Genomic DNA, 14,685 nt, shown 5'->3' with positions numbered 1-14,685 from the left:
GTAAGTTCAACCCCAGAACTGGAAAAGTAGTCATCAGTCAATCGATCAATGGTATTTTTGGAGCGCTTGCTTACAGAGCACTGTACTGAATGCTTGGGAGAGTACAGTACAACCAGGTTAGACACATCCCCTGCCCCTAACAAGCCTTCAGTCTAGAGGAGACTTATAAACTGAAATTACGTTAAAAATCTCTTTTAGGAGTTAGTTATCCAACTGACTGATGATACAGATCCCTTTTTCCTGTATAACCTTGCGATATCCGAGGAGGATTTTCAGAGGTAAGTTGGTAGTGTAATTTTTTTTTTATTTGAACGGAATGCTTTAAGATCAAAATACTAATCAGGTGCGTGTGTATATGTACTAATTCTCCTGTGGCTCCATGTGAATGTGGAGTGGAGCAGAAGGAAAGAGCACCAGGGAGCAGCTGTCAGTTGTTCCCCATGTTTAGCTCCCAGGGCCTTGAGGAGCTAGGGAGGCCTGGCAGAGATGTGGTTAGACAAGCATGGGGAACTTGGAGCTGCCATTGACACCAAGTACAGTGCTTTGCACATAGTAAGCGCTTAATAAATGCTATCATTATTATTATTATTATAAGTAGCCGGGCTAGTAAGGATCGGCTTGGGGATCTCATGATTCTCGGAACTGCTGCTGTGTTAGCATCCAGTACTAAAGTGATGGAAGAACCTGAGGCCAGGGTAGCAAGTGTAACAGGAATAGAATTTATTAATAATAATGATGGCATTTGTTAAGCGCTTACTATGTGCAAAGCTGTGCAGAGCAACGTACTAAGCACTGGAAAAGGGTGCACAGATAGTAAATGAGGGACCCGAGCGGCCGTTGTCACTTCATTTACCTCAGTGGCTGGAGGCAGGAGGGAGGGGGCTCGGGAATCTGGGGGCTTCTGCTTTATTTAGCGCCTTGTGGTGGGCCAAGGAGCCCGGGGATCGCAGTATCTAGCCCAGAACATAAAAAAAGCATAAAAACCATAAAAAAGCAGTGCAGTCAGAGATCTTTCAGACGGACAGACACCGCCCGTGCCCCGACCATGCTTGTATGAAACATTAAGCTCCTCTAAATACTTCACAAACATGAAGATATGCAGGTGGAAAAAGAACATAGAAATACAGTGAGAAAAATACACAAATAGACATAGGGTACTGGAAATTCATCCACAGGGACCCCTGCACACCCAACAGACATGAGGGGAAGTGTTCATAACTGAATCACATAAGCACTATATGGACAGCACACATTGCGATGCAGGAAGTGAGGGGGAGAGGAGAACAGTGCTTTGCACATAGTAAGCGCTTAATAAATGCCAGTATTATTATTATTATTAAAGAAGACACAAGAAAAGAGATTGGAAGACTAGAGAATAACTGGGAAGAGAAGGTAGAGCAGAAGACAAAGTAGCATATAAGTAGGGAATTAGAGTACACAAACTTAGTTGATGCTGAATAGGTCTAAGCCGGTGGTGATACTATTTTTTTAGAAGTAAAAATTCTAAAGAGGGGTTTTCCATGTAATTGAGAAACTAGCATCTTTATAATTCTGTTTAAGATACTGGGGAAAAAAAGGTTATGGAATTTCAACATTAGGTTGAAGTCAGAGAAACCAAAGTTAATTATGTTAATCTTGTTTTGAGGTGTAAGACTTGCAGTGCCACAGAAATATTGTAGAAGACTTATACTGTCAAAAATGTTTATTTTTCCAATTCCTGTCCTGCTACCTAGTTTGAAATTCCAGCAGGACCTTCTGGTCGACTTCTCAGCTTTCCCACAGAAGTTTATAGATTTACTTCAGCAATGTACTCAGGAGCAAGGCAAAGAAATCCCAAGGTAAGCCACAAGTGAACACCAAAGAACGGCATAAAATTCTTTGAAAATAAAGTTTCTTATAGCAGTTGAAGATTTCCAATGTAGAATGAGGAGCTCTGACTGTATTTCTGTTTTGCAGTAGAACTCAATTCAGCCTAAAGTTCTAAATTCATTGAGTTAAAATTTAATTTGTATCCCATCCTTGCAGCATTTGAATTAAGTAATTTCGGTTGTCTGATATATTTCATCAGAGTCAAATCTGTGAAATATGGTTTTGAAACCTAAACTGTGTGGATGGAAAAAGGGATGAAGTTTTTCCGGGGAAGAAAGGAAATCATTTGCAGTAATATTCATTGGCTTCCTAAGAAGACAGGGCTAATTTTTTTAAAAAATAAATCTTATTTGTTTTGCACTCCTTGAAAACTTTTTAGAAAGCAAGTTTGTACTTGACAGAAATTCTTGTATAAACTAAAATCCTCAAAAGCTACTGTTTCATTAAAAAAATAAAGTAGAAAGAATGTGCAAATAATTTTTAACCAGATGAATTTGGGACTTTTCAGTTTAGTTTGTTGAAATCCTATTGATATGCCTAAGCAATCAGTCATATTCAGTGCAAAGCACTGCACTAAGTACTTGGGAGAGTATAATATAGCAATACAATATAACAGAGTTGGTTGACAATACATCCCTTTCCCACAGTGAGCGAACAGCCTAGAAGGGGAGACAGACATTAATATAAATAACTAAATTACAGGTGTGTACATAAGTGCTGTGGGGCTGTGGGAGGGGTGAAAAAGGAGCAAATCAGGGTGATGTAGAAAGGAATAGGAGAAGAGGAAATGAGGTGCTTAGTCAGGGAAGGCCTCTTGGAGGAAATGTGCCTTCAATAAGGCTTTGAAGGAAGGGAGAATAATTGTCAAATTTGAAGAGAGGGCCCGGAGGTGCGGGTAGTGGGGAGGGGGGGAACGTTACAGGCTAGAGGCAGGATGTGGGCAAGAAGTCAGTGGCAAGATAGATGAGATAGAGGTATGGTGAAAAGGTTAGTGTTGGAGGAGCAAAATGTGTGCACTGGGTTGTAATGAGAGCAGCAAGGTGTTGTAGGAGGGGGCAAGGTAATTGAGTGCTTTAAAGCCTATGGTGAGGAGCTTCCGTTTGATGCTGAGGTGGATGGGTAACCACTGGAGGTTCTTGAGGAGCGGGGAAACATGAACTGAACATTATTGTAGAAAAGTGTTCTGGGCAGCAGAGTGAAATAAGGCCAGAGAGACACAAAGCAGGGAGGTCAGCAAGGCTGATACAGCAGTTAAGGCAGGATAGAGTAAGTGCTTGGATTCACGTGCATCAGCCTCCTCTCCGATCTCCCATCCTCCTGTCTCTCCCCACTTCAATCCATACTTCACGCCGCTGCCCGGATCGTCTTTGTGCAGAAACTCTCTGGGCATGTTTCTCCCCTCCTTAAAAATCTCCAGTGGCTACCAATCAACCTATGCATCAGGCAAAAACTCCTCACCCTGGGCTTCATGGCTGTCCATCACCTCGCCCCCTCCTACCTCACCTCCCTTCTCTCCTTCTCCAGCCCAGCCCGCACCCTCCGCTCCTCTGCCACTAATCTCCTCACTGTGCCTCGTTCTCGCCTGTCCCGCTGTCGACCCCCGGCCCACGTCCTCCCCCTGGCCTGGAAAGCCCTCCCTCCCCACATCCGCCAAGCTAGCTCTCTTCCTCCCTTCAAAGCCCTACTGAGGGCTCACCTCCTCCAGGAGGCCTTCCCAGACGAGTCCCCTCCTTCCTCTTCCCCTCCTTCCCATCCCCCCGCCTTACCTCCTTCCCCTCCCCACAGCGCCTGTATATATGTATATATGTTTGTACATATTTATTACTCTATTTATTTTACTTGTACGTATTTATTCCATTTTGTTAATTTGTTTTGTTGTCTGTCTCCCCCTTCTAGACTGTGAGCCTGCTGTTTGGTAGGGACCGTCTCTGTATGTTGCCAACTTGTACTTCCCAAGCGCTCAGTACAGTGCAGTGCACACAGTAAGCGCTCAATAAGTACAATTGAATGAATGAATGTGGTAACAGTTTGGATGGAGAGGAAAGGATGAATTTTAACAATTTCGTGACAGTTGAATCGACAGGATTTAGTGACGGACTCAGTCACCTTGCTTCTTACCTAACCTCGCTACTCTCCTACTACAACCCAGCCCACACACTTCGCTCCTAATGCCACCGTACTCAATTTATGTCGATCTCTTGTCTATCTTGCTGCTAGCCTCTGTCAACATCCTGTCCTGGCCTGGAACATCCTCCTTCCTCGTATCCTACAGACAATTAATTACACTCCCCACCATCAAAACCTTATTGAATGCGCATCTCCTCCAAGAAGCTTTCCTTGACTAAGCCCTCATGTCCGTCTCTACCACTCCCTTCTGCATTGCATTGACTTGCTCCCTTTATTCATCACCCCTCTCATCCCCACAGCACTTATGTACATATCTGTCATTTATTTATATTGATGTCTGTCCCCCCCCCAGTAGACTGTAAGCTAACTGTGGGCAGGGAATGTGTCTTTCATATTGTTTTGTGCTTTCCCAAGCACTTAGTGCAGTGCTTTGCACATAGTAAGTGCTCAATAAATACGATTGATTGACAGACTGAATATGTGGTTGAATGAGTGAGATGAGTCATTTTTCGCCTTGTTTTTTTTTTTTTCTTTTAGACTGTGAGCCCACTGTTGGGTAGGGACTGTCTCTATATGTTGCCAATTTGAACTTCCCAAGTTCTTAGTACAGTGCTCTGCACACAGTAAGCGCTCAATAAATACGATTGATGATGATGAGTCGAGAATAATGCTAAGGTTACAGGCATGTGAGATAGGAAGGATGGTGATGCCGTCCATAGTGACAGGAAAATCAAGGGAGGACTGGATTTGGGTGGGAAGATAAGCAGTTCTATTTGGGATGTGTTTGAGGTGTAGGTAGGACATTCAAGTAAAGATGTCCTGAAGGCAGGAGGAAATGGGAGACTGCAGAGAGGGAGGGAGATCAGAGCTGGAGATGTAGATTTGGGAGTCATCTGCACAGAGCGAATGAGTCTCCAAGGGAGTGGGTGTTGGTGGAGAATTCAAGGACCCAGAACTGAATCTTGAGGGACTCCCACGGCAAGGGAAGGGAGGCAGAGGAGGAGCCCGTGAAAGAGACTGAGAAATGATCAGCCAGAGAGATAGGAGGAGAACCAGGAAAGGATAGTGTAATCAAAGCCAAGCTTGGATAATGTTTCGAGGAGAAAGGGGGTGGTCAGTAGTGTCGAAGGCAGCTGAGAGGTTGAGGAGGATTAGGATGGAATAGAGGCCGTTGGATTTGTCAAGAAGATCATTTGTGACCTTTGAGAGGGCGATTTCTGTGGAGTGAAGGGGAGAGGAGCCTGATTGGAGGAGGTCAAGGAGACACCAGTTCGCTTATATAGAAGACTTTGCTTATATTTCTTCACATTCTGAAATCAAACAAATTCAAGATTATCTGATCACTAGCAAATATTATATTTAATTCCAGATAGCAATAGGGTAAAAATAGACCGACCTCCATTTCCCTCCTCCTCCATGCTTTCTTCACCCCTAAGCTTTTCCTCCTTGGCTCACAAGTATACAGGGACATAAAAGTAGCCTACTCACCCACCCCAGTTTGCCTCCAATTTGACTTTCAGAAATTCTCCAAGTTGTAGTTTTACAAGTTGTAGAGTTCTACAAGTTGAGGGGCTTTTTTTTTTTTACCTGGAGGCTGGAGCAGATATGAGGCCAGTCAATCAACTGCAAAGCAGCTAACTTCACCACAGTTAAAATTGCCCCAACATCCCAAAATGTCCCTAGTCCAGCTCTCCAAAGGCAGTTAGTGTCCATAGTACCGTCCCACTTCATTCCTTCATTGTCGTATTTATTGAGTGCCTACTGTGTGCAGAGCACTGTAGTAAGTGCTTGGGAGAGTACAATAAAACAGTAAACAGACACATTCCCTGCACAATGAGATTACAGTCTAGAGAGGGAGACAGACAATATAAATAAATAAATTACAGATATGGGCATAAGTGCTGTGGGGTTGGGAGGGGGTGCTGATTGAAGGGAGCAAGTCAGGGTGACGCAGAAGGAAGAGGGAGAAGAGGAAAGGAGGGCTAAGTAAGGGAAGACCTCTTAGGGGAGATGTGAAGGGGGAGAGAGTAATTGTTTTAGGATTTGAGGAGAGAGGGCAAAGGATCAGCGGTGAGATAGATGAGATGGAGGCACAGTGAGAAGGTTAGCATTAGAGGACTGAAGTATGTGGGCTGAGTTGTAGTTGGAGAGTAGTGAGGTGTGGTAGGAACCGGCAAGGTGATTGAGTACTTGAAACCCAGTGGTGAGGAGTTTTTGTTTGATGCGGAGGTGAAAGGAAAACCATTGGAGTTTCTTGAGGAGTTGGGAAACATGGCCTGAACGTCTTTGTAGAAAAATGATCCAGGCAGCAGAGTGACATATGGACTGGAGTGGGAGACAGACAGGACACTGAGCGGTCAACAAGGTGTCTGATGTAATCAGATGTAATAAATGATGTAATAAACTTATTTATTGTATTTGTACATATCTATTCTATTTATTTTATTTTGTTAGTATGTTTGGTTTTGTTCTCTGTCTCCCCCTTTTAGACTGTGAGCCCACTGTTGGGTAGGGACTGTCTCTATATGTTGCCAATTTGTACTTCCCAAGCGCTTAGTACAGTGCTCTGCACATAGTAAGCGCTCAATAAATACGATTGATGATGATGATGATGATGATGTAATCGAGGCGAGGTAGGATAAGTGATTGGATTAATGTGGTAGCAGTTTGGATGGAGAGGAAAGGATGGATTTTAACAGTGTCGTGGAGATGGAATCGATAGGATTTAGTGATGGATTGAATGAGAGAGAGGAGTCAAGGATAACACCAAAGGTAACGGGCTTGTGAAACAGGAAGGATGCCAGCCTCATTACTCTACTAAATCTCTCGTTTAAGTGTATTACAATTTTACATTTCTTTTAAAGGTTTTTGCTGCAATTAGTTTCTCCAGCAACTATATTGGAACGCTCCCCAGCATCTCTAAATGTGGTTCAGACCAACCAGTTTAAGTATCTAACTCACCTCTCACTAAAACTCCTACCGGGAAATGATGTGGAAGTAAAGAAATTTTTAGCGGGTTCTTTGAGGTGTATGAAGGTAAGATTCTTATTAATATTTTTTTTTGGCCAGGTGGAAAATGCTTATTACAAAATGCCTGAGGAATAGTATTTTGAGGGCTGTTAGGTCCTTTTAATTTAAATTTATTTCAGTTGCTATTTTGAGGAGCGTAACCACTAGGATGGAGCACAGGGTGGGGAGTCAAGCGACTCAATTAGTCAAGTCTAATTCCAGGTTACTTATCATTCAATCAATCATATTTATTTATTGAGCGCTTACTGTGTGCAGAGCACTGTACTAAGCGCTTGGGAAGTACAAGTTGGCAACATATAGAGACGGTCCCTACCCAACAGTGGGCTCACAGTCTAGAAGGGGGAGACAGAGAACAAAACAAAACATATTAACAAAATAAAATAAATGGAATAAATATGTACAGATAAATAAATAGAGTAATAAATACATACAAACATATATACGTATATACAGGTGCTGTGGGGAGGGGAAGGAGGTAAGGTGGAGGGGATGGAGAGGGGGAGGAGAGGGAGAGGAAGGAGGGGGCTCAGTCTGGGAAGGCCTCCTGGAAGAGGTGAGCTCTCAGGGCCTTGTAGGGTGTCAGCTGTGTGGCCTTGGGTAAGCCACCTTATCTCTGTGCCTCAGTTTCCTCATCTATAAAAATAGGGCTTAAATTCATGTTTTCCCTCCCTTTTAGATTGAACCCTGAGTGGGACAGGTCTAATATCATTTTCCTGTTTCTCCCCCAGAAATTAACACAATCCTTGGGCATAGTCCTTAAAAATTGTTATATAGCCACCCCATGGCAATGGGAAAAGTTTATTTAAAATGTGGGTGTAGTATGAATATCTTTCTCATGGAGTACATTTGCCTATAGATGTATGTGTAGTTAATTGGGATCTGTTCCAGACCCAGCCTTGCTGTGACAGCCGAGAACTTTCAGATAAGTACAGAGTGCACTGTAAAGCCGTCTTCATCTTTTCCCTCACGCATTTATACCCCACTCTCCACGCTCCAGTATGTTCTTTTTTCTTTTTTTAAACTCACCACCGTGACTGCTGCAAGTGCAACTGCCAGCTTCCAGCCCTCGCCAAAAGCCGTGGGGATTGAGACAGGGAGGCCGGGGGGGATGGCGGTAGCGGGGGCTTGGGACCATTTTACCCCAGCCCATCTCTATCCCCATTCTAATAATAATAATAATAATAATAATAATAATAATAATAATAATAGTATTTGTTAAGCACTTACTATGTGCCAAGCACTGTTCTAAGTGATGGCACTGGGAAAGATACACGATAAATAAGTCCCACATGGGGCTCACAGTCAAAGTAGGAGGGAGAACAAGTATTGACTACTCGTTTTGCAGATGAAGGAACTGAAGCACAGAGAACTTTAGTGACTTGCCCAGGGTCACCCAGCAGGCAAGTGGCAAAGCTGGGATTTGAACCCAGGTCCTCTGACTCTTGCTATTTCCCTTAGCAAGGGAAATACCCTGGGAAAGGGAAGGACCCTGGCCCTTGCTATTTCTCGGACTCTAAGTGTGAATAGCAGCTATCGTTGTGGGCAGTTTAGAAAAAGAAAAAGGAAAAAAAAAACGCTGGTACAAGAGGGAGGATTTCAGAGTGGGTGGGTGAGTTCAGTTTGCAGGAAGGAGGGCAGGAGGTTACTGGAGAAGGGAGGTCAGAGAAGATAACTGGAAGATGAGGTGGGGAGGGAATTGGTTTGCCTGGAGTGATTGGATGTATTGTCAGGGTGGGCATGTGGATGCACAGGGAAATCAGCAAATAGTAGGGCGTGGTCTTTCTCCAGATTGTACAGATGTGGAATGGCTGAAGTAACCCAAATCATTCATTCATGCACTCATTCATTCAATCGTATTTATTGAGTGCTTACTGTGTGCAGAGCACTGTACTAAGCGCTTGGGAAGTACAAGTTGGCAACATATAGAGACGGTCCCTACCCAACAGCGGGCTCACAGTGTAGAAGGGGGAGACAGACAACAAAACAAAACATATTAACAAAATGATATAAATAGAATAAATATGTACAAGTAAAATAAATAGAGTAATAAGTATGTGCATACATATATACAAGTGCTGTGGGGAGGGGAAGGTGGTAAGGCGGGGGGGATTGGGAGAGGGAGAAGAAGGAGGGGGCTCAGTCTGGAGCAGTGGGTGACCTCTCAGTAGGGTTTTGAAGAGAGGAAGAGAGCTAGCTTGGCGGATGGGCAGAGGGAGGGCATTCCGGGCCAGGGGGAGGACATGGGCCAGCGGTTGACGGCGGGACAGGCGAGAACGAGGCACAGTGAGGAGGTTAGCGGCAGAGGAGCGGAGGGTGCGGGCTGGGCTGGAGAAGGAAAGAAGGGAGGTGAGGTTGGAGGGGGCAAGGTGATGGACAGCCTTGAAGCCGAGAGTGAGGAATTTTTTGCCTGATGCGTAGGTTGATTGGTAGCCACTGGAGATATTTGAGGAGGGAAGTAACATGCCCAGAGCGTTTCTGCACAAAGATGATCTGGGCAGCGGCGTGAAGTATAGATTGAAGTGGGGAGAGACAGGAGGATGGGAGATCAGAGAGGAGGCCGATGCAGTAATCCAGTCGGGATAGGATGAGAGATTGAACCAGCAGGGTAGCAGTTTGGATGGAGAGGAAAGGGCGGATCTTGGCGATGTTGCGGAGGTTAGACCGGCAGGTTTTGGTGACGGATTGGATGTGAGGGCTGAATTCATTCATTCAATCATATTTATTGAATGCTTACTGTGTGCAGAGCACTGTGCTAAGCACTTGCACTGTACTAAGCGCTTGTTGAGAGAGCAGAGTCGAGGATAACACCAAGGTTCCGGGCTTGTGAGATGGGAAGGTTGGTAGTGCCGTCAACAGTGATGGGAAAGTCAGGGAGAGGACAGGGTTTGGGAGGGAAGATAAGGAGTTTAGTCTTGGACATATCAATATCCCTGTAGAAAATCTGAGTTGCTAGTATTAGTAGATTGCCAGAGCTGGCCTGTTGGACTGAATAAAATTGTAAACTGGATGCCATCTTTATTTTTATAGGAAGAAAAATTATTATTGGAACAAACACTTAAGAAAACTGAAGAGGACCTGTCCAGACAGTTAAACTATACCCAGCAGGTAGTCCAAGGTTCCATGTTTTTTTCTTTTTTTTTCTTTAAAGAGTCACCTGGCAAAAGGCATATCCCAAAACTTTAAAATATAGTTCTGAATGGATTTTGTAACTGACTACATTTTCATAGTTTCTCAGTCTTCAAAGGACTATATAGCTACAGCATCTATTGTTTAATTAGCAGAAATCATATATTTCAGGATGCTCTTCTAATAACTCTTGTTAATAACTACACAGGCATTGTCAGAAAAGAGCCGTGAACTAGATAAATTGCAAAATGAATTGACAACACACACCTCATCACTGACAAACAAGCATTCTCTGGAATTGACAAGTGAGAGGGAAAAAGCTCTCCAGGTATGAAAATAAAGAGGAATTCATGTTATTTTATTGCATTCATTTTGATTAAATTAAGAGAAGCTAAGGGAAATTCAGGCTTGTTTGGCCTCAGGTCTTAGTGTTCGGAATTATACTTGTGACCTATTACAAAAGTAATTGCTGTCAGCAGTCATGTTGAACCATGAGATATAGTGGAAGAAATGGCATTAATAAGCTATTTTTGCTAGAAATTTATGCATATTCCTGGTCCTGTTTTCCATTTTTTTTTAAAGTGAGGGGATTTTTCAATTTATAAATATTTTCACTTTTTTGTCATTTCACTTCATCTCCTTTTTTTTTCCCCTGTTGTGAATAATAGTCTGTTCTTTCTTTTCTCCTGTTATTGTTCCTTTGGCTTATTCTGGTGATAATACATATAATAGATAAAAGTAGAGGTAGACTAGACTCAGTACTCCTGGATTCTTCTCTCAGCTGCCTTTTCCCTCTTTCTGCAACAAAAGCCTCATTATCTTTTTCCCTTGAACTACAAAGGACTCTCCCAAAACACCTACTGTGTGCAGATCACTGTTGTAAGCCCTAGTTCAGAATAGTAGGAATGATCCCTGCCCTCAAGGATCTTATAATCTAACCAGGAGATAGACACTAAAAGAAGTTACAGAGAGGAGGAAGATGGAATAGTGGATGTGAATATAACATGGGTTGGTGCTTCGCTGAATCAGATATGTAAAATTTGTACTTAAGTGCTGTGGGTACTCAGATAAGGACCCAAGAGTTTATTCATTCAGTTCATTCAATCATTTTGAGTGCTTATGTGTGCAGAGCACTGTACTAAGCACTTGGAAAGTACAATTTGGCAACAGATAGAGACAATTGCTACCCAACAACAGGCTCACAGTCTAAAAGGGGGAGACAGACAACAAAACAAGTAGAGAGGCATCAATAGCATCAAAATAGATAAACAGAATTATAGATATATACACATCAATAATAAATAGAAAAATATGTACAAATATGCACAAGTGCTGTGGGGCGGGGAAAGGGGTAGAGCAGAGGAAGGGAGTAGAGGCGATGGGGAGGGGAGGAGGAGTAGAGGAAAAGGGGGGCTCAGTCTGGGAAGGCCCCCCTGGAGGAGGTGAGTTCTCAGTAGGGCTTTGAAGGGGGGAAGAGAGCTAGTTTGGCGGATGTGTGGAGGGAGGGTATTCCAGGCCAGGGGAAGGATGTGGGCCAGGGGTCGATGGCGGGACAGGCGAGAACGTGGCCCAGTGAGGAGGTTAGTGGCAGAGGAGCAGTGGGTGTGGGCTGGGCAGGAGAAGGAGAGAAGGGAGGTGAGGTAGAAGGGTGCGAGGTGATGGAGAGCCTTGAAGCCGAGAGTGAGGAGTCTTTGCTTGATTCGTAGCTTGACAGGGGTTTTTGCTTCATGTGAAGGTTGATAGGCAACCACTGGAGATTTTTGAGGAGGGAGGTAACATGCCCAGAGCGTTTCCGTAGAAAGATAATCCGGGCAGCAGATTTTAGGTGGTGCAGAAGTGCTGAAGTGGCAATTTGGGGCTGTAACCTGGGGAGAGTATTATAAACTAATTGGGGAAGGCCTCCTGGAGGAGCCGTGCTTTCAAGAGGGCTTTCAAAGATGTGAAGAGCTGTGGTCTGGCAGATTTGAAGGGAAAGAGAATTCCAGGGAGGGGTTGGTGTAAGAGTTTGGTGACGGGAGAGATGATCATGAAGCACGGTAGTAGGTTAGCTTGAGAGGAATGGAAAGTGCGAGCTGAGGGTAGTGGGAGAAGAGAGTTGATGAGTAGGAGGAAGATGATAATCCCGAGTTTCTGCTTGATGTGGAGAAGAATGGGTAACCATTGGAGGTTTTTGAGGAGTGAGGAGGTGTGTGCAGAATGATATTTTAGAAAAAAGATCTGGGCAAGCAGAGACAAGTGAGGTAAGTGATACAGTGTCCAGCTGGGAATTGACTGCACAAAGTAAGCATTCAGTAAATACCATTGATTGACCGACTGATTGAAGGACAGGATTGGTAGGAGAATGAGAAGTTTGTTTTAGACATAGATAATAATAATTATTATAATTATGGTATTTACTTAGCACTTACTATGTGCCAAGCACTTTTCTAAGTGCTGGGATAAAGGTAATCAAGTTGGACACAGTCCCTGTCCCACATGGGGCTCACAGTCTCAATCCCCATTTACAGATGAAGGAACTGAGGCACAGAGAAGTTAAGTGTCTTACCCAAGGTCACACAGCAGACAGGTGACAGAGCCGGACAGTGGGGTGACCAAACTGGGGGCTGGGGCCAGGGAGGGCTGTGGTACCTGGCCAGCCCCCGTCTTGGCTGGCTCTTGGCCAAATTACATTTTTGGTGTGCTGTTCTGCTGTCATCTGTGTAGAGAGGTGTTCTGAAGACAGGAGGAAATGTGAAATGGTCTAGAAGGTGAGAAGTCTGGGTTAGCAAGATAGATTTGCTGTTATCTGCACGGAGGTGGGAATTGAAGCCATGGAAGTGAGTGTAAAGGGATTCAGGTTGGAGATTTGAGGGATATCCTAGTTAGATGGTGAGACTTGGAGGAAGAACCAGAGAAAAAGACTGAAAAGGAGCAGCCAAGGCAGTAAGAAGAAAAATCAAGGGAAAAATGGTTCAGTAAAATCAAGGTTAAGAAAATGTTTCCACAGAAGGAAGTGGTCCACAGTGGCAAAGGCATAGGGAGTGTTGTGGAGATTTACGATTAAGTAAAGTCTGTGAGATCATTGGTGATCCTGGAGAAAGCCACTTCAGTTGAGTGAAGAGTAAGAGAAGAGTAAGAGAGTAAGAGAAGAAGAAGAGGCGGCGGCATTGGGAGTGTCCATTCTAGACACTCCGTTCTAGGAATTTGGAATAAAATGGGAGGAGGGAGATGGGGTAAAGCTGGATGGTGCAGTGGGGTCCTGAGAGGGTTTTTTTTGTTTGTTTTTTTTAGGATAAGGGAGACATAGAAGTGTTTGAAGGCAGAAGGGAAAGAGTCATTGAGAGTGAGCGGTTGAATGAATGTGCTGGGTTGTAGTATTGTTGATGACCTGTCTAACTTAGCTCTTTTTCTAAAACCTCTTCTACTTTCTCTATCTACTGGTCAGGTATCTGCCCTTGTTATTCTCCCTTTCCTGCCCACATCACTAATGCTTCCTTGCTGTTATTTTGCTATATTCGTCCAAGCTCTTTATTCCGGTTCTTGATTCTTAGTGCTGCCCTCAGTATGATTGATCACCTTCCCACCTCCTGCTGAAGCTAATCCGTATTTAACTTTCCTGGTTTTGATGTCCTCTTTGACATCTTCTTCGGCACCTCCTTTGGGGGGCTGTTCTTCTTTGTTCTCCTCTAAATGGAAAGTTCTCACATTCTTAGGGCTTTCCTGTTTCTCTCCCCAAGTCCAGAGCCTAACACTCCACTCCAGTACTTCTATTTTCCCCACAAAATTTTGACCTGCTAATAGAATGAGACATTTCAATGTCTGTGGGCCAGTATATACGGTAAGTTTTGATTTTTGCATCAGTTTATCTTTTGCTATTTGATCATTTACTTAGGCCCAGGCGCAGTATCAGCAGATGCTTGAACAACAGAAAAAAGAGCTGGAAAACCTGCACCAGAGAAATGTTCTTCAGCTGCAGAGCAGACTGTCAGAGTTAGAGGTGGCCAACAAAGACCTGACGGAAAGGAGATACAAAGGCGACTCCACAGTCAGAGAACTTAAATCAAAGCTTTCTGGGTTAGAAGATGTATGAGATGATTTCATTATATTTCAGTTTAAAATTTAATGTTTTTGTTTGAGTTTTATAGGTCACCATAAGTGCAGTCTGTAAGTCCTAAATCAGTCATATTTATTGAGCGCTTACTGTGTGGAGAGCACTGTATTAAGCCTGTAGTAGAGTACAGCATAACAGAACCATTCCATTCCCACAGCAAGTTCGTCCACCTTCTCTCTCCACAGCAGTAATGTACATATGTTTATACTCAGTTGCTTCCCCCGACTTTCTGCAACTTATTTTAGTGCTTGTCTTCCCAGATGGATTGTAAGATCCTTGCAGGTAGGGATTTTTTTGCTATGGTATTTGTTAAGCACTTACTATATACCAGTCATTGTACTAAGCTCTGGGCTAGATACAATTTTTTCAGTTGGACACAGTCCACGGCCCACGTGGGGCTCACAGTTTCAATCCCCGTTTTACAGATGAGGTAACTGGGGCCC

At 43.8% G+C, this 14,685-nt stretch overlaps 1 protein-coding gene across 2 annotated transcripts in view; it reads left to right on the top strand.

Annotated features, from left to right (window-relative positions):
• The window catches only part of SASS6 (SAS-6 centriolar assembly protein), a 62,671-nt gene that overhangs the window by 21,105 nt on the left and 26,881 nt on the right, over positions 1-14,685 (top strand). For both annotated transcript variants that reach the window (XM_038744855.1, XM_038744854.1), the window contains exons 3-8: positions 199-278; positions 1,734-1,838; positions 6,861-7,032; positions 10,054-10,131; positions 10,361-10,480; positions 14,024-14,215. In XM_038744855.1, coding sequence (XP_038600783.1) covers positions 199-278; positions 1,734-1,838; positions 6,861-7,032; positions 10,054-10,131; positions 10,361-10,480; positions 14,024-14,215 — 747 coding nt within the window. The remainder of the gene's footprint in view (positions 1-198; positions 279-1,733; positions 1,839-6,860; positions 7,033-10,053; positions 10,132-10,360; positions 10,481-14,023; positions 14,216-14,685) is intronic.

This window comes from Tachyglossus aculeatus, chromosome 4, assembly GCF_015852505.1.
Source record: "Tachyglossus aculeatus isolate mTacAcu1 chromosome 4, mTacAcu1.pri, whole genome shotgun sequence".
Classification (NCBI taxonomy): Eukaryota; Metazoa; Chordata; class Mammalia; order Monotremata; family Tachyglossidae; genus Tachyglossus; species Tachyglossus aculeatus.
Note: the sequence above shows the minus strand (reverse complement) of the source record. Positions and strands in the feature narration are given on the sequence as shown.